Source organism: Mauremys reevesii, linkage group 3 (genome assembly GCF_016161935.1).
Source record: "Mauremys reevesii isolate NIE-2019 linkage group 3, ASM1616193v1, whole genome shotgun sequence".
Classification (NCBI taxonomy): Eukaryota; Metazoa; Chordata; order Testudines; family Geoemydidae; genus Mauremys; species Mauremys reevesii.
The window spans coordinates 207118008-207140020 of record NC_052625.1 but is presented as its reverse complement, the minus strand read 5'-3'; the positions used below and the strand labels follow the sequence as shown (position 1 = coordinate 207140020).

The window sequence follows — 22013 nt, the reverse complement described above, 5'->3', positions numbered from 1 at the left end:
CCGGAGCTCGCCCGCCTGCCGGCCGGACTGCACCTGTGCTGAGAAGAGCGAGTGCTGCAGCTGTTCCCAAGCGTTTATTGACTACGCAGGACGGGGAGGGGACCCGCAGGGCCTGGTACAGTGCCCGGGCAGCTGGCACCACGGCACCCGGCGGGCAGCGCCAACAGCTCAGCCCTCGCGCCCCAGGAAATCCCGGCCAGTCGGCACCAGCTGCCACCTCCTGGTGCAAAGGGGGCGACTCCCGCAGTGAGCGGCGTTCTGCTCACACGATGCCGTCGTAGCCATGGACCCCGCACTTCCTGCCGGCCACCTGGCAGCCAAAGGTCAGCGCCTCCTGCAGCCTCTGCCCTGTCATGGGAGAACAAGCCGCCCATCAGCCCAAGCCTGCCCCGGCCCCTCCAGTGAGCCCCACGGGGAGGGCTCCCAGCCCCTCCAGTGCGCCCCGCGGGGCGGGCCCCCCCCCCCAGTGCGCCCCGTGGGGAGCCCCCGGCCCCCCAGTGCGCCCCATGGGGAGCCCCCAGCCCCTCCCCCCCAGTGCGCCCCATTGGGTGCGGCCCCCTCCCCCCCCCAGTGCGCCCCGTGAGGAGCCCCCGGCCCCCCAGCGCCCCATGGGGAGCCCCCGGCCCTCCCAGTGCGCCCCATTGGGTGCGGCCCTCCCCAGTGCGCCCCGTGAGGAGGCCCCCGGCCCCTCCCCCCCCAGTGCGCCCCATTGGGTGCGGCCCCCTCCCCCCCAGTGCGCCCCGGGGGAGGCCCCGGCAGCAGCGCTGCCTCTCACCTCTCGACAGGGCCAGGAGAACGGCGGCATTGAAGGTGTCTCCAGCGCCCAGTGTGTCCACGATGGTCTCCGGGGGGAAGGCGTCTGAGTGGACGAGCTCCCCGTCAGGCCCCAGCGCATCAGCCCCTGCCTCGGCCCAGGCGCAGATCACGGTGGCCCTGGGGGGGCAGCCCCACAGCGTGACCCCACAGCCAGCCTTGAGCACCGGCCGCCCCCCGCCCCTTGGGGCCAGCTGCCCGGACGTCTCCGAACCCACCACCCATTTCCCAGCAGCTAGTGAGCAGCTGTTCCCCCGCGGAGGGGGCAGGACCCGGAGCTGGCTCTGGAGGGTGAGCAGAGGGGTCCTGCTCTCCCCGCCTCAAGCAGCGGGGCCTAAGGAGGGCTGGAGGCTGCCGCTGCTGCGCTGCTCTGCCCAGGGCAGGCCAGTGAGTGCCAGGGGGTGAGTCCCTGCCCCCCTGAACCACGTTCAGCCTCCCACGTGGCCCAGGCCTACCCTGGTCTCACACGGCTGCGAAGCCTCTTCACGGCCTCAGGCGCCGAGTGGAACCCAAAGTCCTTCGCCACGTCCTTGCTGACAAATACCTGCCGGGGAAGAAAGGGAGTGAGGGGGCAGGGCCAGGTAGCCAGAGCCAATGAACAGTGCCAGCGCCCCCCAGCCGAGCCCCCCAATGCCAGCGCCCCCAGTGCCCCTCAGCCAGCACCGAGCCCCAATGCCAGTGCCCCCAGTGCCCCTCAGCCGAGCCCCCGCCCCAATGCCAGTGCCCCCAGTGCCCCTCAGCCGAGCCCCCGCCCCAATGCCAGCGCCCCAGTGCCCCTCTGCCGAGCCCCCGCCCCAATGCCAGCGCCCCAGTGCCCCTCTGCCGAGCCCGCCCCAATGCCAGCGCCCCAGTGCCCCTCTGCCGAGCCCCGCCCCAATGCCAGCGCCTCAGCCGAGCCCCGCCCCAATGTCAGCGCCCCAGCGCCCCTCAGCCGAGCCCCGCCCCAATGTCAGCGCCCCAGTCAGCACCCAGCCCCGCCCCCACGCCAGCGCCCCCAGTGCCCCTCAGCCACCACCGAGCCCCCGCCCCACTGCCAGCGCCCCCCGTGCCCCTCAGCCAGCACCGAGCCCCTGCCCCAATGCCAGCGCCCCCAGTGCCCCTCAGCCAGCACCCACAGTGCTCCATAGCCAGCGCCCCAGTGCCCCTCAGCCAGCACCCAGCCCCGCCCCAATGCCAGCGCCCCAGTGCCCCTCAGCCAGCCCCCAGCCCCGCCCCAATGCCAGCGCCCCCCAGTGCCCCTCAGCCAGAACCGAGCCCCAGCCCCAATGCCAGCGCCCCAGTGCCTCCCAGCCAGCACCCAGCCCCCACCCCAATGCCAGCGCCCCAGTGCCCTCAGCCAGCACCGAGCCCCTGCCCCAATTCCAGCGGCCCCCAGTGCCCCTCAGCCAGCACCGAGCCCCGTCCCCAATGCCAGCGCCCCCAGTGCCCCTCAGCCAGCACCCACAGTGCTCCATAGCCAGCGCCCCAGTGCCCCTCAGCCAGCCCCAGCCCCTGCCCCAATGCCAGCGCCCCCAGTGCCCCACAGCCAGCACCCAGCCCCCGCCCCCATGCCAGCGCCCCAGTGCCCCTCAGCCAGACCCGCCCCAATGCCAGCGCCCCAGTGCCTCCCAGCCAGCACCCAGCCCCCGCCCCAATGCCAGCGCCCCTAGTGCCCCTCAGCCAGCACCGAGCCCCCACCCCAATGCCAGCGCCCCCAGTGCCCCTCAGCCAGCACCGAGCCCCCCACCTCCAGTGCCCCCCAATCAACGTGCCCAGCAGGAGCCCAGGCCCCAAACCCCACCTCCCTTAGCCATGCAGGCTCTGGCGTCTGATTGGCCCGCTGAGCAGTCCCACTAGCCAATCAGCTCCCCTCCTCGCTGTGTCATGTCTCCCACAGGCAGGTGCCCACCTGGACAGCCCCTCCCAGAGCAGTGAGCTGGCGCCAGCTGCCCAGAGCGCCCCCCCCCCCGGCCCCCTGCAGTGCCCCCGGGGGCAGGCCCCAGCTGTGCTGCTCTCCGGCTCCCCCCATGCAGGGGCCCCGCTCTGGGCCATGACACCTCCCCCTATGGGGGCCCCCCTCCAGGCAGCAGGGCCCCCCAGCAAGACAGGCTGTGAGCCAAGCTTCCTGCCCCCCCAGCTGTGACCCCCTGACCCCAGCTGCCCCCAGGGGCAGGGGATAAGGTAATAACTGGAGATAGACCAATCTCCTAGAACTGGAAGGGACCTTGAAAGGTCATTGAGTGCAGCCCCTGCCTTCACTAGCAGGACCAATTGTTGCCCCAGATCCCTAAGTGGCCCCCTCAAGGATTGAACTCACAACCCTGGGTTTAGCAGGCCAATGCTCAAACCACTGAGCTATCCCTCCCCCCCCATGCTCATGCAGCAGCCAGGCACCCTGAGAGATGGGGTTCAGAGAGGATCCCCCACCTCATTAATGCAGCTGAGGTCAATGCTGCCCCCCCAGCCAAGGCATAACCCACCCACCCCAGCCCGATCGAGCGTTTTGGGTGCAGTGAGGAGGCTGCTCAGGCTGGAGGCTGCAGGTTCATGCCCTCCGCAGCGGTGGGAGGAGGTAACCAGGGGTCACACAGGGCAGTGCTTGCCTGTAATGAGATGCAGCTTTGGGCTATTTGTGTAATTGAGGTTATGCATATTCATAAGTTATGCAATTTAGAGCATTGACTCATTTACATACACCCTCCAGATTCCTGGACCTTACCAGGTTCCCACTGCTCCTGCTCACCTCCACCCGACAATGTTCCCCCGTGTCGACATGGCCACCCCGTCCTCTGTGTCATGCCCCAGCCCCAGCAGAGAACCCTGAACGTGACCTGCTGGGCCTGCCAGGGCAGGCTGGTCCCTCCAGCCCATTCTCTAGGGCTCTGTCCTGCCCAGTGTGAAACACCCCGGCCAGACCCACCTCCCTGGCAGGAAGGGTTCCCAACAGCCAGTGGGAGGTCTCCCCACCACTCCCAGAGACCCCCTGCAGTGTCGGGCCCATGCCAGGACCCAGGAAGAGGGGTCAGTGGTGGGGACATGCCCCATTATTTCCTACCACGTCTCCGTAGCCGAAGAGCTGGTACAGCTCCTCCCGGGGCTTCTCCACCTCCACCGACGTAGAGACTCTCTGGTGGGCTGGGCAGGTCTGGTTATACTCCTCCACGCGCTGGATCATCTTCACCTGCTCCGCAGCGTTCCTGCCCTGGAAGCAGGACGAGCTCTCAGCAGGGCCAGGGCAGTACCCCTGGTCCCCGTGCCCACAGGCCTGGGGACGGCACACCAGCCTGGCCTGGGGCTAGGTGCCACGGCGGGGACTAGCGACCCCAGCCTAAGCCACCCGGCAGCTTCGTGCTGCATGGGAAGGTGGGTTGGGCCATGTGGCCACAGAACGGGCTTGTCTACACAGGGCTACCCAGCACCAAGCACTCAGTCCAGATAACAGCGTCCACACACGGAGCCAGTCAGGAGCAAGGTCCGCACGGAGGGAAGTGTGGAGCAGAGAGCAGCAAGCCGGCGCATCTGCCTCCCATCCCACCTCCAGGACCCCCCGCCAGAAGCACTGGGGCCAGGCTCTATTCCGGGTCACTCAGGCCCCTCCCCGTCACTAAATCCTGCTGCTGCCACCCCCTTGCGGCTCCAAGCCGCCCCTTCCTTTCTGTGCCAATGAGCGGGTGCTTGGCCAAGCCTTCGTGTCCTGCGGGGCTACCGTCACCACCCCGCTCTGGTCACCCCAGCCCTATTCCGCTCCTCACCAGCCCGCTGCCTGGCCCACTCCTCATCTCCGCTCCTGGCCCCACCATGACATGGCCCTGGGCTGGGCAGCACTCCCGCGTACATGCCAGCCCACTCCTCTGATCTGCCTTTGCCTCCTCACGCTGGGCACTGCCGGGGGTAGGGACCCCCCCGCGCTAGGGCAGCACCAGGCCCCTCTGGGGAGCCACTGAACAGTCAATGGCACAATGGGGGGCCTCACCGGCAGGACAGAGGACTCACCTCCCAATGGATCCACTTGTACTGGGTGAGGTCGACCTGCTCGAAATCCTGGGCTGTCACATCTGGCAGGTTTCTAACCCACGGGGGAGGGGGGAGAACACGGGGAGTCAGCAGGCGGGTGAATGGGGCCTCTCCTAGCAGAGAGGTTAGGGCTGAGGGGGGCGGGGGGCGACTTTGGCCCATGCAGTCAGTGAGCCACTGGGGAATCCGGGCTAGCGGCCCCAGCTCGGTGGGGCCCAACACACAGCGTGGCCTGCGGCACTCGCAGCCCCTCCACACGGACCCCCTGGCCTGCCCCCGAGGGCACCATGGTGCCCTGTGCCCTGGGGCACTGCTCCCCCTGCATGCGTGGCTGGCGAGGCCCCTGCCCACACAGGGCTCCTGGTGGGGTACGAAGGCCAAGCAACAGGGCAGAAAGGCGTGATCGTGTGGGGCTCTGAGGGGCTGGACTCTGCCCAGCCGGGCTCACACCCAGCCAGCGGTAACCAGGCACCCATTCAATGATTAACCACAGCCTCTGGCAGAGGGGGCGAAGGCCCCAGACCCTGGCCTGATCTCAAAGGGCATCAGCCAGACTTTGATCCCAGAGCTCCCAGGGACGGGGCTGCCCGCTGACGCCCTTCAGCGAGGGGAGCAGAGCTCAGTGGAATCACTAACCCCCTCCCCCACTTCTCCGGCTGCTGGATCCTAGCTCGACTCTCCCGCCAGCAGAGGCTTAACAGGGTCCCAGGCCAAAGTCCTGCCGCCTGGCCCCGTACGGGAGCTTTGTTAGCTGGAGGGGCCAGGGAGCTCCTCTGATCCCCTCCTGTGCCGAGCACCCCACAAAGACGGGGCTCACCACCAGGGACAGGCAGCGGGGGCACCCCAGCTCGCCAGCCCTGGTCCAAGCGCAGCATCACACCACCCGCCAGGAAATGGAGGACGGGGCTGGTGTGGGCCGGGCGAGTTCCCAAGGGAGCATCCCATCCCATGGGCAGTGGGGACCCAGCCCTGCCAGCACAGGGAGGTCACTGCTACAGCAGCCAGCCCAAGGGTCCCCCTCTGTACGCCTACCACCTGCAAAGAGGGCAGGCACAGGGAGTCACGGGGCAACCCCCATAAGCCCTGGGGGGGCAGCGGGTGTCACACATGCAGATTTCCCCCCCAAAGACCATCGAGATGTGCCGATTATGGCAGTGAAATTACCGGTGCTGATTGGTCAGCCAGGATTAGCTGATTGGCGTCTGCGTGCAGAATCAGTGGAGGAATCAGTCAATCAGCCATGCGGGATGGGTCCCCTCTGACGGGGCAGCGCCGAGGCGAGACCTGAGGGCACGGGCCCCCGAGCCCCCGTCCGTGACAGGCAGGACCCGAGGGCCCGGCACTGGGGTTCCCCCTGCGGGAGCCGCCTGCCTGCCAGGGGGGATTGGCGCGACGGCTCGGCGGATGTGACGGCCTTACGTGTCATAGAGCGTGACCGTCCGCGAGCCGGTGGTGCTGTTGACAAGGCAGCAGGCGCACGGCGTGTCCCCCCGGCTCTGCCACGCCACATGTGCTACGTCCACACCCCTGCGCCGGAAGTCTGCCACGATGAAACTTAGCGGGGGAGGGGAGAGAACGGGGGAGGGAGAGAGGGGTTAGATCCTGGCGGGCACAGCGGGCGCCGGGCACGGCTCCTACGCACCTGTTTGTGTGCAGGATGGTGCGGGTGCCCCGGCTCGCGCTGCTGATGACGATGGAGGTGGGGAAGGAGCTCTCGGGGTGCGAGATCAGGTGGGGGAGCTCCACTGCATAGCGCCGCAGGTCGGCCAGGACGAAGCTGTCGGGGACGGGGCGCAGAGAGGGTTAGCGCGGGAGGGGAGAGCCGCTGCCCTGCACTGCCTGGGCGCCGGAGGGGAGACGGCAGGTCTGGGGGGGGCCCCCCATCAGTCCTCAGCAGCGATTGCACCGGCCACCAAACCTGCCCCTTTGCACCGGGAGCCCCACAGACCACGATTGGCCAAGGTGGCACCCAGGCTACAACCGGAAGTGGGGGTGAAAGGCTCTCCAGAGACCCCCCAGCAGGAAGATGGGGCCAGCGAGGGGAGGGGTTCCCCAGGAAGGGCTGGGGGCTCAGGGAGATGGGGACAGCGGGGGTGTTGGGGTGTCTTCTGGGAGAGCTGGGGGCTCCATCACTCCCCAGCAGGGAGAAGGGGCTGGCGGGGGGTGTTGGGGTGTCTCCTGGGAGGGCTGGGGGCTCCATCACTCCCCAGCAGGGAGAAGGGGCTGGCGGGGGGTGTTGGGGTGTCACCTGGGAGAGCTGGGGGCTCCGTCACTCCCCAGCAGGGAGATGGGGCCAGCGAGGCGAGGGGTTCCCCAGGAAGGGCTGGGGGCTCAGAGAGATGGGGCCGGCGGGGGGTGTTGGGGTGTCTCCTGGGAGGGCTGGGGGCTCCATCACTCCCCAGCAGGGAGAAGGGGCCGGTGGGGGGGGGGGGGGGGTCGCCTGGGAGGGCTGGGGGCTCAGAGAGATGGGGACGGCGGGGTTTTGGGGTGTCCCTGGGAGGGCTGGGGGCTCAGAGAGATGGGGACGGCGGGGGGTGTTGGGGTGTCTCCTGGGAGGGCTGGGGGCTCCGTCACTCCCCAGCAGGGGGAAGGGGCCGGTGGGGGGTGTTGGGGTGTCTCCTGGGAAGGGCTGGGGCTCCGTCACCCCCAGCAGGAGAAGGGGCTGGAGGGGGTGTTGGGGTGTCACCTGGGAAGGGCTGGGGGCTCCGTCACTCCCCAGCAGGGAGAAGGGGCCGGCGGGGGGTGTTGGGGTGTCTCCTGGGAGGGCTGGGGGCTCAGAGAGATGGGGACGGCGGGGGGTGTTGGGGTGTCTCCTGGGAGGGCTGGGGGCTCCGTCACTCCCCAGCAGGGAGAAGGGGCCGGCGGGGGGTGTTGGGGTGTCTCCTGGGAGGGCTGGGGGCTCCGTCACTCCCCAGCAGGGAGATGGGGCCGGCGGGAGGGGTCTCCCTGAGGGCCCAGTGGCTGTGGATATACCCACTCGCCTGGCTGATGCTCTGGAGAACAGACTTTGAGGATCTCGCGTCCCCTGATCCCAGAGGAAAAGGCTGGATGGGACCCAGGGGAACCCTCTCATCTTGTGTCCGTGGTGATGTAATTCACAGGGACCACGGGGGAGCATGGACACATCAGGTTATGGTGGGTCACACCGTAATGGCAGCTGGTCACACCACTTAGCAAGCAGATGTGGATTTTAGAAAAGCAGCAGCACACGCTACCCCCCCCGCCGACGCTGCAGCAGATCCCCTGCACCCGACCCCCAGCGCCCCTTGCCAGCTGGGAACGCAGCCCCCGAGTGAGGGCAGTGCCGCCGAGGAGCTGGACAGCTCGGCCAGTGAGAACAGGCCTGACGGGGCCCAGCTGAGCGGTGCCAGAGCAGGCCGGGTAGGAACCCAGGGGTCACAGGCCTTTAGAGTACACAAAACTCAGGGTAAAGGAAGCCCCCGGTTTGATCTGCCCCCCTCCCCTAGCACAAGGAGGCAGCCAGAGCCCCCATGATCAGCGGAGGCGTCACGTCTCCCCATCCCTGCGGGCTCCCCACCCCCAACTGCTGGGCCCTGTCACCTGGAAGGAAGGATTCTCTCTCATTCCAGCGTGCTGGGGGCCAGGGCACCTGCCAAGGTGCACAATGGTCCCCTGAGCTGTGCCAGTGGGACTGGCAGTGCCTGTGGCAGGATCCCCGAGGCTCCCGTCTCACTGCGGGCACGCTGACCCGCAGTCCCCCCGCCCCAGCTCCATCACTTACTCGGCTGCGTGTCCTGGCGCCAAGGAGCCCATGAAGGCGCAGGGCGCCCCCAGCAGGGACAGCACGGTGCAGGAGTTGGAGGCATTGCCGCCCCGCTGCCAGCGCTGAGACAGGCACCTGGAAGACAGACAGCCATGGCAGGGCATGGCCGGGCCCCCGGCTCCCAGCCCTGCGCTGGGCCCGTCACGCCTGGAACAGGGCTCCTTGTCGGGGGTGGGATCGCAGAGCCAGCCGGGGGTTCCCTGCTCCTGCCCCGCGTGCCAGGGCAGCCAGTTTAACGGGAGGCTGCTGCTAGGGCTGCTCATGCAGGGAGCGCTTGGGGCTGGGTTCCCAGGGCAGCACTGGGCTGGCACCGCACGGGGGAGTGGGTCGCAGACACCCAGGGGCCCGAGGGGGTCTGGGCTGCTCTGCCCGGGAAGTCGAGACGGTGGAGAGGGCGCCCAGATTCCCTCCTGGCCAGAGTCTCACTGCCAGCCCTGCCAGGTCCTGCTCCTGCCAGCTGGGTACTCTCCAGCCAGGATTTTCCTGGCCCAGAGAGGGCCCGGAGCTAGCGTCTGAGCACAGGACTGGGAGCCCCGATCCTACCCTGGCTCTGACACGGATGCCCAGCGCCAGGCTCCTGGGGGGGGCAGCAAGAACAACCCTGAGATGGGGCTGATGTGACGGGGCTGCTTGGCGCTGAGGGCCTGGCCAAGATGCCCGGGAAGTCCCTTCCCCCCAGCCCCACGTCCCTAAGTCCCAGCCCCCTGCGCCGCACCCCTCCCAGCTGGAAAACGGAGCTGGGGAGGCTCAGAACCACACCAGGGGAAGGGCCCTGGGAACGTTATTTGTGACCGGCAAAGGCAACCTCCCATGCCCACTCGTGGGACCAGCGCAGGGCTCCCAGACCTGCAGCCCAGGGGCTGGACCAGCCAACACGCCCAGCCCAGCTCAGCCCCTCTGTGCCCCCAATCCAGCCTCCCCTCTGCAGGGAGCCGAGCCCCCCGTACCTGGTGTCCGTGTCCTCGGCCGGGTACATGTCCACCACGCTGATTATGTCCAGGCAAACCAGGCCAATACACAGGATGCGCTTTTCCTCCATGGATGGGCTGCCCCTCCGGCACCAGCTCCCCGGGCACCTACCCCCTGGCCCTCCCTCTGCACCAGCTCCCCGGGCACCTACCCCCTGCCCCTCCCTCTGCACCAGCTCCCCGGGCACCTACTCCCTGCCCCGCCAGCACCAGCTCCCCGGGCACCTACCCCCTGCCCCTCCCTCTGCACCAGCTCCCCGGGCACCTACCCCCTGCCCCTCCAGCACCAGCTCCCCGGGCACCTACCCCCTGCCCCTCCCGCTGCACCAGCTCCCCGGGCACCTACCCCTGCCCTCCAGCACCAGCTCCCGGGCACCTACCCCTGCCCTCCAGCACCAGCTCCCGGGCACCTACCCCTGACCCTCCCTCTGCACCAGCTCCCCGGGCACCTACCCCCTGGCCCTCCCTCTGCACCAGCTCCCCGGGCACCGACCCCTGCCCTCCGGCACCAGCTCCCGGGCACCTACCCCCTGGCCCTGCCTCTGCACCAGCTCCCCGGGCACCTACCCCCTGCCCCTCCGGCACCAGCTCCCCGGGCACCTACCCCCTGGCCCTTCCTCTGCACCAGCTCCCCGGGCACCTACCCCCTGCCCCTCCGGCACCAGCTCCCCGGGCACCTACCCCCTGCCCCTCCCTCTGCACCAGCTCCCCGGGCACCTACCCCCTGCCCCTCCGGCACCAGCTCCCCGGGCACCTACCCCCCGCACCAGCGCCCCGGGCACCTACCCCCTGCCCCTCCCTGTGCACGAGTGCCCCGGGCACCTACACCCTGCCTCTCCCTTTGCACTAGTGCCCCGGGCTCCTACGGTCCTACCCCCCACAGTGCCGCCGACCCGACCCGTGCAGTGCCCGGCGGCTGAGTCAGGCCCATCCGCACCCCGACAAGCTCCCGCCCGCAGCTGCCTAGCCCCGCCCCTTCTCTGCCTGGCCCCGCCCCCGCCTCCAATCCCGTCCGCAGCTGAGCCCCGCCCCCTGCCGCGCCACCCAGACGCCCCGCCCCAGCACGTGACACGAGCGGCCGGGGTCAGGTGATGGGGAGAGGGCGGGGCGAGGCGGGGATGGCGCCGGCCCTCCCAGGACTGCCCCCCCTCAACCTGTGCCCGCCCCCGGGACTGCCCCCCCCCCCTCGGCCCCGCCCCCCCCCCCCCCCCGGCCCCCCCCTGCCCCAGGACTGCCCCCGGTCTGTGCCCCTGGCCCGTGCCCTGCCCCCAGGGACTGCCCCGCTCCTCGGCCCATGCCCCCCAGGACTGCCCCCGGTCTGTGCCCTGCCCCCAGGGACTGCGTCGGCCTGTGCCCCAGGACTGCCCCCGGCCCGTGCCCCCAGGGACTGCCCCGGTCTGTGCCCCCGGGACTGCCTCGGCCCGTGCCCCCGCACAGGACTGCCCCCGCCCTCGGCCCATGCCCCCAGGGACTGCCCCCGCCGATCTGTGCCCCGTGGTGGCCGTGCCCCGCCCCCAGGACTGCCCCCGCTGTGCCCCCGCCCAGCCCATGCCCCCAGGACTGCCCCCAGGGACTGCCCCACCTCGGCCTGTGCCCCGCCCCCAGGGACTGCCCCCGCGGCCTGTGCCCCGCGGCCCGGGCCCCCCCCAGGGACTGCCCCTCCCCGGTCTGTGCCCTGCACCCAGGGACTGCCCCGCCCCGCGGCCCATGCTCCGCCCCAGGAACTGTCCTGCTCCCAGGGACTGCCCCCCCCAGGCCTCGGCCCGGCCCTCAGGGACTGCCCCCTCCCCTCTGTGCCCCGTGGCCCGTGCCCCGCCCCCAGGGACTGCCCCCCCTCTGTGCGCCCGGCCTGTGCCCCCACAGGGACTGCACCCCCAGGCATGTGCCCCCGCCAGGGACTGCCTCGGCCCGTGCTGTGCCCCCAGGGACTGCCCCCACGTCTGTGACCCCCGCTCGGCCCATGCCCCCACCAGGGACTGCCCCGGTCTGTGCCCCGCCCCAGGGACTGCCCTGCTCCTTGGCCCGTGCCCCGCCCCCAGGGACTGCCCCCGTCTGTGCCCCGCCCCCAGGGACTGCCCCCGGTCTGTGCCCCGCCCCCAGGGACTGCCCTGCTCCTTGGCCCGTGCCCCGCCCCCAGGGACTGCCCCCGGTCTGTGCCCCGCCCCAGGGACTGCCCCGCTCCTTGGCCCGTGCCCCGCCCCAGGGACTGCCCCCCCCCGGTCTGTGCCCCGCCCCCAGGGACTGCCCCGCCCCTCTGCCGGTGGCCCCCAGGACTGCCCCTCCCCTCTGTGCCCCGTGGCCCATGGCCCGTGCCCCGCCCCAGGGACTGCCCCTCTGTGCCCCCGCCCAGCCTGTGTCCCCCCAGGGACTGCCCCCGGCCTCTGCCCTGCCCCCAGGGACTGCCCTCTCCCCTCTGTGCCCTGTGCCCGCCCCAGGACTGCCCCCTCTGTGCCCCCTGCCCGGCCTGTGCCCCCAGGGACTGCACCCCCAGGCATGTGCCCCCGCCAGGGACTGCCTTGGCCCGTGCTGTGCCCCCAGGACTGCCCCCGTCTGTGACCCCGCTCGGCCCATGCCCCCACCAGGGACTGCCCCCATAGGATGGTGGTGAGGCTGACCCCGCTGGTCTGTAACCCCCGACCAAGGATGGTGGTAGAGCTGACCCCCGCCTGTGCCTCCCCCACCAGCCGAGGATGACACTGGGTCTGACCCTCCCTGGCCTGTGTCCCCACCCCAGGCCAAGGATGGCGCTGGGGCTGACCCCCCCCCCCGGCCTGTGGGCCCCCCCAGCCTGTTGCAGACATAGCCCAGATGCACCGTGCGTGGGCTCTGCCCTTGGGTTCACAGGGGCCCTGCACCTGGATGCGTGTGACACGTGGTGTGTAAATCCCCCCTTGGTTTCTCTGGCTCCCTCCCCGCTGCGGTGTTAGATGTTGGCCAGCCTGCCCCTACAGGCTGCCAGCCTGGGAGCTTGCCGGGGCTTTGGTGGGGATGCCATGGAGGAGGACACAGAGGGAGCCCAGCGCTCAGGACCAAGGCTCTCTGTCCAATTCCCCACCCCCAGGAACCAGCCTTTCTTTAAGGTGTGGGCGTCCTGGCCGGCTGCTTGACAGGCCCCTGGGATTCCCCTGGCTCCCAGCACAGACCCGCCCCTGGTCTAGGCCAGGCCTATTCCCGCCCCCTGGGGGTGGAAGTACAAGTTCAAATCCTGCTCTGCCCGGCTGGGACTGGCTGTGTTCACGAGCTGGCCCTGCCTTCCCCCTTGGATTGGATCCCTCCTCCGAGGGCCAATGTCCTGCCTCACCTTCCCTGTGTCACAGCGCGGGCCTGGCAGCCAGGAGGTGGGGCAGCGAAGCCTCTGGAGGCACAAAGGTCCAGGCTGATAAGAGACTTGTTTATCCAGGACCTTGTGCCCAGTCTCCAGACAGGGCAAATTAGGCAAGGAAGCCGCCTGCCTTCCAACTCCCTCTGTGAGTCCCAGCCCCTGGCAGGGCATTTCCAATTCACACCAATCCCTCTCACTTCCCCTCCACTTTTCTATTTCTAGCTCTTCTCTCCTTGCCTCCTGCCTGGACAGTGTTGCTGTGAGCTGCTAGCCAGCTGCTGTGTTCCACCCAGAGGTGGCTGCATTTCTCTGGCAGGTGAGTAATTGTCTGCAAAGCACTTGGGGATCCCAGGCACTATGTACCTGGGAGGGATCATTATGCCTCCCACAGCCACTGTCTCCTGTTCTCTCATGCTCCCCACCTCCCTGAGGAGTTGGAGAGCTGGGATCTAGGAAGTTATCCCTCTGAAATTAGACTGTCCTCCATGGGTAGGGCCCCTACCAAATTCACGGTCCACTTTGGTCAATTTCAGGGTCATAGGTTTTTAAAAATCATAAATTTAATGATTTCAGCTATTTAAATCTGAAATTTCACAGTGTTGTAATTGTAGGGTCCTGACCCACAAAGGAGTTGTGGGTGGGTTGCAAGGTTATTGTAGGGTGGGGTCACGGTACTGCTACCCTTCTGCGCTGGGTGTCTGGCCAATAGCAGCTGCTCTCCAGCCGCCCAGTTCTGAAGGCAACACAGAAGTAAGGGTGACAATACTTTGACCCCCCTAAAATAACTGTGACCCCCCCTTCAGCCCACCTTTGGGTCAGGACCCCTAGTTTGAGAAGCCCTGGTCTGCCCTGTGAAATCCGTACGGTGTAGGGTAAAAATACACAAAAGACCCAATTTCACAGTCCATGACGTGTTTTTCATGGCTGTGAATTTGGCAGGACCCTACCCATGGCCTGCCCGTTTCCCTGTGTTTGAATTCCCTGCCGTTATTCCCAGCAGCGCCCCGTTCCCGCTCGGCTCCATGGGATTGCCAGCCACACTGAGGGCATCCCAGGCTCAGACTGGGGAGAGGGGGCGGAGCGATGGGTTAACGTGGCTCGCCACTGCAGCTGGGGGAGCACTGCAGGTCCCTACAGCCCAGCAGAGATGGCCCGAGCCCTCCAGGGCAGCTGCGAAGGGGCCTGCAGTGACACTGGCTGGAAGGAGACGCAAAGGGCTCCCCCGTGCACATGCTCCAGGCCCGAGCAGAGCAGCTGCTGGGAATCAGGAAGGCCATTTCTGTCCATCAGACAGTGTGGCAGTAAGAACGGTCACAATGGGTCAAATCAAAGGTCCATCTAGCCCACTATCCCGTCTTCCCACAGTGGCCTGTCACGGAGTGTGGGGGAGTCCGGCCCTGCACCCCTCTTCCTGGGACTCACAGCGACTCTCAGCCAGCCAGTAAAACAGAAGGTTTATTGGACAGTAGGAAATCAGGCTACAGCAGAGCTTGTGGGCACAACCAGGACCCCTCAGTCAAGTCCTTCTGGGGGTTCAGGGAGCTCAGATCCCTGCTTGGGGTTCCCTGCATTGTACCACCCAGCCCAAACTGAAACCAAAAATCCCCACAGCAGCTCTCTTCCCCCTCCCCTCTCTTTGTTCAGTCTCCCAGGCAGGTGTGAATTCTCCCAACCCCCCTCCTGGCTCAGGTTACAGCGCAGGTAGATTTCTTCTCATCCCGAATGTAACTTCCCTGCTCCCTGCTCCGTCACATGGCCAGTGCCAGGTGCCCCAGAGGGAATGAACAGAACAGGGAATCGTCCAGTGATCCCTCCCCTGTCGCCCCTTCTCAGCTTCTGGCAAACAAGAGGCTGGGGCACCATCCCTGCCCATCCTGGCTAATAGCCATTGATGGACCCGTCCTCCATGAACTTCTCTAGTTCTTGTTTGAACCCCATTATAGTCTTGGCCTTCCCTACATCCTCTGGCGAGGAGTTCCACAGGTTGACTGTGCGTTGTGTGAAGTACTTCCCTATGTTTGTTTTAAACCTGCTGCTTGTCAATGTCATTGGGTGACTCCTAGTTTGTCTGTTAAGTGACAGGTAAATAACACTTTGCTATTCACTCTCTCCACCCCAGTCATGGTTTTATAGACCTCTGTCATATCCCCACTTCATCGTCTCTTTCCAAGCTGAATGGCTGTAATGTTTGGAGTCTCTCCTCGTGTGGAAGCTGTTTCATGCCCCTGATTATCTTTGCTGCCCTTCTCTGAACCTTTTCCAGTTCCACTACATTGTTTTTGAGATGAGGCGACCACGTCTGCGTGCAGTATTCATGGGGTGGGCATCCCGTGGATTTATATAGTGGCATTAGGATATTGTCTGTCTTCTTAGCTATCTCTTCCCTAATAGTTCCTACAGTATTCTTAGCCTCTTTGACCGCGGCTGCGCATCGAGCTGAAATTTTCAGAGAACTATCCACTGTGACCCCCAGATTTTTCCTGGGTGTTACCAGCTCATTTCGACCCCATCACTGTATGTGTATGGTTAGGATTATGTTTCCAATGTGCATTTCTTTGCCATTTGGTTGCCCAGCCACGCAGTTTTGTGACTCTAACTCCTTGCACTCAGCTGTGGACTTAACTATCTTCAACAATTTTGTATCATCTGCAAACTTTGCCACCTCACTGTTCACCCCCTAGTCCAGCTCATTTATGACTATGTCGAACACACTGGTCCCGGTACAGACCACTGGGACCTCCTATTTACCTCTCTCCAGTGACTGATCCAGGAGGGGACCTTCCCTCTTGCCCCATGGCTCCTTAGTTACCTTAAGAGCCTTTGGGGAGGGACCTTGTCAAAGGCTTTCGGAAAGTCCAAGTCATTCCTAAAACTATTACAGGAAATTCTTACTCCATCCCCAGGTTATTCCCTGATGCCCCAGTGCCAATCTGCACAGTCCCCCGCGGGCTCCATCGAGCAGCTGTGATGTGCTGTCACAACGCCCCTTCGGCTTCTTGAGACAGAGCCGCTGGCCCATGTAGCCAGGAAGAGGCAGTGTGGTTTAGGGGTTGGAGCACGGGGAACTGGGAGTGTTCTCACTGTGTCTCCCCAATCCCCCCCCCCAAAAAAAAACCCTTCCGAGCCTCAGTTTCCCCACCTGCTCTGCTCCCCCTAGGGCTGTGAGACTTGGCTGGCTGTGTGCTAATTGCTGGCAGAGCTGGGCTGAGGCAGATGAGCAGGCTCTCCTGCCAGCCCCCAGCCAGGAGCTCCCCTCCCTGCCATCACACATGAGTCAGAGCCTGGCTCTTCCCTCTGCCAGCGTGTGGGAGGGAGGAGAGGCAGCAGACGGGGCTTGGCTGGGGAGATGCACCTGAGGGAGGGCTCGGCTTGGCCCGCCCCTGGTTAATGTGTCAGCGGGCTGCCTCCAGGGGCCCGCCGGTGAGTGAGGAGCGCGGCTGGGCACAGGTAGGTCAGCTCTGTGCCAGGGGGCAGAATCAGGGATGTGGGGGGAAGGGGTCTGGCTCTGCATGGCAAGGGGGGTTGGGGGGTCCTGCAGCCAGCGATGCTGTGGGAGGAAGGTGCAGCCCTTTCAGTCTGATTGCTGCAAGCGCAGAGGAGCAGCTGCCAGCTTGTGGGGGTGGGGGTTAGTCCGGACCCTGGCACCAGTGGGTGCTTGTGTCTGTGGGGGGAGATCTCACCTGGGCATGTGTGCCTGCGTGGCGTGGCATGGCATGGCATGGGTGTAGACACATGCGCCCGTGTCCCTGGCCCCAGCGGGCCCCGCACGGCAGCATGGGAACCAGCCACTGCTCCTGCAGGCGTTTCCTTCCCGCTCACCCTCCCTCGCTGACCTTTGCCTTGGAAGGAGCTGGCCCTTGCTGTGCTCACCGGGTGGTTCTCAGGCCCCCGCCCCAGCAGGACGCGCTGTGCTGCGCTGGGGCACCGGCAGAGCCCCGTCCTCCCCCAGCACCCCCAGGGCAGGGAGGGTGTCTGGGGGCTGGTGGGACATGGGCAGGACAGTGAGGGCAGCTCTGCTGGGCCCAGTCCCGGCTGCCCGGCGGGCCTGGCTGGGAGGGGCAGGAGCCAGGCTGGGATCTTGGGGTCTGAGCAGGGACCCCCTGGCCCAGGCCCAGCAGCCCACTCAGCGTGGCTGGGCCGTGCACAGCGGACACAGCTCCGGCCTGGAGGGACGAGCTTTCCAGATCCGAGTGAAACCCCCATAAAGCAAGTGCCTCATCCTGGGGGCATCCGGGGTCTCCCAGGACCCGCCCAGCTGCACCTGGCCTCTCCGGTCCCCCTCAACCACACACACCCCTGGGCAACCGCCACTGTCCTCGGCCAGGACCACCTGCTCCAGGGAGCAGCAAACCTCCCTCGGTCCCAGCCCCACGGCACCGTGGGCTCCAGTCACTGCTCCCCAGGCCAGGTGGGCCCAGGGTTTGCATCGGGTCGGAGTCCTGCCCAGCGCCGTTCCCAGAGCAGCCAGGCTGGGTGGAGACGCTTGACGGGACCCTCCCCCCGGCCCTGACACCCCATTGCCGGCCGGCCGTGGTCCAGTGCCCCCTGCTGGATGGGATGGGACCTTCCTCTGCCAGCATGAGGGCCCTGCCCATCACCTCTGGGCTGCAGCCCCTGCCTCGCCGAGCAGCAGTTTGGGACTCCACCCACTACTGCACCCAAGGGACGGGGTCATTGTTATGGTCAGTGCTTTAATGGGGGCTTAGCCCCCGATGTCTGGCTGTTCCCAGCCCCCCGGACCAATCCTGCCCCTCCCCCAGCCCCCAGATCAGTCCTTCCCCCGCAGGGGTGGGCACCATCCTGCGCCCCTTGCCACGGGGGAGGGGGCAGGGCCCCCCGAGCTGCTTGGGTCCTTTTATTCCCCTCCATGGAGTGAGACTGGCCCCACCTGGTGGGGGTGGGGGGGTGGAGAGCCCCACCTGCAGCAGCTCTGATTGGCTGCTCTGCCCAAGGGGCGGGGCCAGTCAGAGGTGTGTCCCCTGGCGCTGTGCTGCACGCTGGCTACTCAGGCCTTGGGGGGGGCTATGTGCCCCCCCAGTCACAGTTACTGCCCCCTCGCCTCCAGCACTGGGCCATCCCACGGCAGGCGTGGGGCAGGCAGTGTGGGGCAGCTGGCATGGGGTGGGGTCCTGAGGCAGATGAGGGGCAGGTGTGAATAGGTGAACTCCACCAGAGAGGTCCTTTGGGGCCATCTGCCTGTCCCAAGTCAGGGTAAAGGAGGAGGGTTGGGCGTGGGGCTAGCAACTCCACCCTGTAAAAATCAGCTTGCTACAGAAACGCCAACAATAGAGTTAACAGAGACTTTTAGCCTGGAAAAAGAAGGGTCTTCAACTCGAAGATGCATGACGCTGGGTGGTGAAAGCCGCGAGGAAGCCACTAAGCCAATCACCCTTCTTGCAGCCAGGAGGATTACCATCGGCACATGGAACGTGAGGACCATGTACGAGTCAGGAAAGACGGCGCAGGTTGCAGCAGAGATGAGGAGCAACAACCTGACCCTACTAGGCATTAGCGAGACAAGATGGACGCAAGCTGGACAGAGACGACTGTTGACAGGAGAGCTGTTGCTGTATTCAGGACATGAGGAGAGCGACGCACACCACACACAGGGAGTAGGCTTCATGTTATCCAAGCAGGCACAGAGAGCACTGATTGGTTGGGAGGCACATGGTCCCAGGATCATCACAGCATCCTTCAGAACTAAAATGAAGAGGATTAAGATGAATGTTGTTCAGTGCTACGCGCCAACCAATGACAGTGAAGAGGAGGACAAAGACTACTTTTACAACAGACTCCAGAAAATATTAGAGACTCTCCCAGACAAAGACATTACCATCCTTATGGGAGACTTTAATGCCAAAATTGGACCTGATAACACAGGATACGAACAAGTCATGGGGACCCACGCTCTGGGAGAGATGAGTGAGAATGGAGAGAGATTTGTGGATCTGTGTGCACTTAACAACCTGGTCATAGGAGGCAGCATCTTTCCTCACAAGCGGATCCACAAGAGTACCTGGGTATCGCCAGCAGGCATGACAGAAAACCAGATCGACCATGTCTGCATTAGCAAGAAGTTCAGAAGATCCTTGCAGGACGTTAGAGTTAGAAGAGGAGCAGACGTGGCGTCCGACCATCACTTAGCGGTGGCCAGATTGAAGCTGAAGCTGAAGAAGAACTGGATAGACGCGTCAGACAGAAGAGCGAAGTACAACGTCAACCTTCTGAAGGACCATAAGACCAAGGAAGATTTTGGATTGACGCTGAAGAATAAGTTTTCAGTACTACAGGATCAGTCTGAAGAAGAGGAAGACAGTGTACTCAACAGATGGCAGAAAGTGAGAGACACACTTAGGTCAGCATGCCAGGAAGTGCTTGGAATTAAGAAATACCAGCAGAAAGAGTGGATCACAGCAGAGTCCTTGACAAAGATAGAAGACAGAAAGAAGAAGAAGGCAGCAGTCAACAACAGCAGGACTAGAGCAGCAAAGGCCAAAGCTCAAAAAGAGTATGCTGAAGCCCACAGAGCAGTGAAGAGGAATATTAGGAAGGATAAGAGAGATTATGTGGATGGACTGGCAGCAGAAGCAGAGCAGGCAGCATACAGCGGTAACATGAAACAGCTGTACGATACTACCAAGCGACTGTCTGGAAAGTTCAGCAAGCCAGAACGTCCCGTTAAAGACAAGCAGGGAAAGTCTATAACAGGAATAGAACTACAGATGAACAGATGGGCGGAGCACTTTGAGGAACTCCTGAACAGACCAGCACCACCAAATCCACCAGACATCGACCCAGCCAACGAGGACCTCCCAATCAATTGCGATAAACCAACCAGAGACGAGATCAGAAAAGCCATCACCATGATGAAGAACAGGAAGGCGGCTGGACCTGACGATATCCCAGCAGAGGCCCTGAAAGCAGACCTGGATGCTTCAGTGGAAATGCTGTACCCTCTTTGAGAAAATATGGGAAGAAGAAGTGATTCCGGCCGACTGGAAAGAGGGATATCTCATCAAAATCCCCAAGAAAGGAGACCTCAGCAACTGTGCCAACTATAGAGGAATCACACTCCTGTCGGTGCCAGGGAAGGTCTTCAACAGAGTCCTCTTAGAGAGAATGAAGGATGCCGTCGATCCACAGCTACGAGATGAACAGGCAGGTTTCCGGCAGAACAGATCATGCACGGACCAGATAGCAACGCTCCGCATCATAGTCGAGCAGTCTATGGAGTGGAACTCCTCGTTGTACATCAACTTTGTTGACTATGAGAAAGCATTCGATAGCGTGGATCGAGAGACCCTCTGGAAGCTCCTTCGCACTATGGCATCCCAGCAAAGGTGGTCAACCTGATCAAGAATTCATACGACGGCATACACTGTAGAGTGATCCATGGAGGGCAGCTCACAAACAGCTTCCAGGTGCGAACCGAGTCAGACAAGGATGCTTGTTGTCACCACTTCTCTTTCTTCTTCATCGATTGGATTATGAAGACATCCACTTACAAGCGTAGGAATGGAATCCAATGGTCATTGTGGACCCAGCTTGATGACCTGGACTTTGCCGACGACCTTGCACTCCTTTCGCACAGTAAACAGCAGATGCAAGAGAAGACCAACGTAGTGGCAGCCACGTCATCACAGGTTGGCCTCAACATCCACAAGGACAAGACCAAGATCCTTAGGATCAATTCCATCAGCAACGACCCAGTCACACTGAATGGAAGCCCCCTGGAAGAAGTGCAGTCCTTCACCTACCTAGGTAGCATCATCGACCATCAGGGTGGCACAGACGCAGACATCAAAGTAAGGATTGGTAAGGCAAGAGCAGCCTTCTTACAGCTCAAGAACATCTGGAGCTCCAGAGAGCTGTCTTTGGCAATAAAGATTCGACTGTTCAACTCCAACGTGAAATCAGTCTTACTGTATGGAGCTGAAACCTGGAGGACAACCAAAACAACCACCAGGAAGATCCAGACCTTCATTAATAGCTGCCTCAGAAGGATTCTCCAGATCCGCTGGCCAGACACCATCAGTAACATCCACCTCTTGGAGAGGACCCGTCAACTCCCAGCAGAGGAAGAAATTAGAAGGAGAAGGTGGGGCTGGATAGGACATACACTACGCAAGCAGCCAACCAACATCACCAGACAGGCACTGCAGTGGAAAAGAGGCCGCCCAAGAAATACCTGGCGACGCGACCTTCAGGTTGATAGCAAAAAAATGGGCTATACCTGGAACCAGCTAGAGCGAATGGCCCAGGATAGAAGACTATGGAGATCTGTGGTTGGCGGCCCATACCCCGGTTGGGGTGACGGGCATGAATGAATGAATGTGAATAGGTGGCCCAGGGAAGGTAGAGTGGGGGCATGGGGCAGATGAGGGGCAGGTGTGAATAGGTGGCCCAGGGACGGTAGAGTGGGGGCATGGGGCAAGGGTCACAAGGTAGGTGTGGGGCAGGCCACATGGGCCAGGTAGAATGGGACAGAGGTCCTGAGGCGGATGTCGGGCAGGCATCCCAGAGCAGGTGAGGGGCACCGTGGGGTGAGTGTGGGGCCAGCAGACAGTGCCTGCAGCAGGGGAAAAACTGAGGGAACCGGGGCTGGAAGGGCTATTCCTGCCCATGGGGGGAGCCAGGGAGCGAGGCCACTTCTGAGGGCTAGTCTACACTTACCAGCCGGGTCGACGCGGTGAGTTCAACTTCTCGGAGTTCGAACTATCGTGTCTAATCTGGACGCGATAGTTCGAACTCCGGAAGCGCCGCGGTCGACTCCGGTACTCCACCACTGCAAACGGCGGTGGCGGAGTCGACCTTGGAGCCGCGGACTTCGATTCCGCGGCGTCTGGACAGGTGAGTAGTTCGAACTAGGGTACTTCGAATTCAGCTACGCTATACACGTAGCTGAACTTGCGTACCCTAGTTCGACCCCGCTTCTTAGTGTGGGCCAGCCCTGAGGCAGGGCAGACTCTGGCAGGGGGCTCGGGGCATGGCCAGGGGGTGTGGAGCTCAGGCTGGGGCTGGGAAATGGGGCTTAAATAGCAGGGTTCATGGATCAGGCAGGGGGATCAGGAGCCATGGGGCGCAGGGCTCGGGCAGGGGGTGGGGGGGCCATGGGGTGCAGGGCTCGGGCAGG

The 22013-nt window shown here is 64.3% G+C and overlaps 1 protein-coding gene across 2 annotated transcripts; it reads right to left on the bottom strand.

Annotated features, from left to right (window-relative positions):
* Positions 1–61: 61 nt before the first annotated feature.
* On the bottom strand, positions 62–9714 carry KHK (ketohexokinase). Of its 2 annotated transcripts, none has more exons than XM_039532941.1 (8): positions 9538–9714; positions 8549–8665; positions 6449–6583; positions 4786–4858; positions 3848–3994; positions 1269–1357; positions 776–933; positions 62–348 (listed from the first exon to the last, which is right to left on the bottom strand). In XM_039532941.1, the coding sequence occupies exons 1-8, from the start codon at positions 9627–9629 to the stop codon at positions 263–265; spliced, it is 897 nt and encodes a 298-aa protein (XP_039388875.1). In that variant the 5' UTR covers positions 9630–9714; the 3' UTR covers positions 62–262. The 2 variants fall into 2 exon arrangements, with proteins under 2 accessions (XP_039388875.1, XP_039388876.1); XM_039532942.1 differs by lacking the exon at positions 6449–6583 and adding an exon at positions 6226–6360.
* Positions 9715–22013: the final 12299 nt, after the last annotated feature.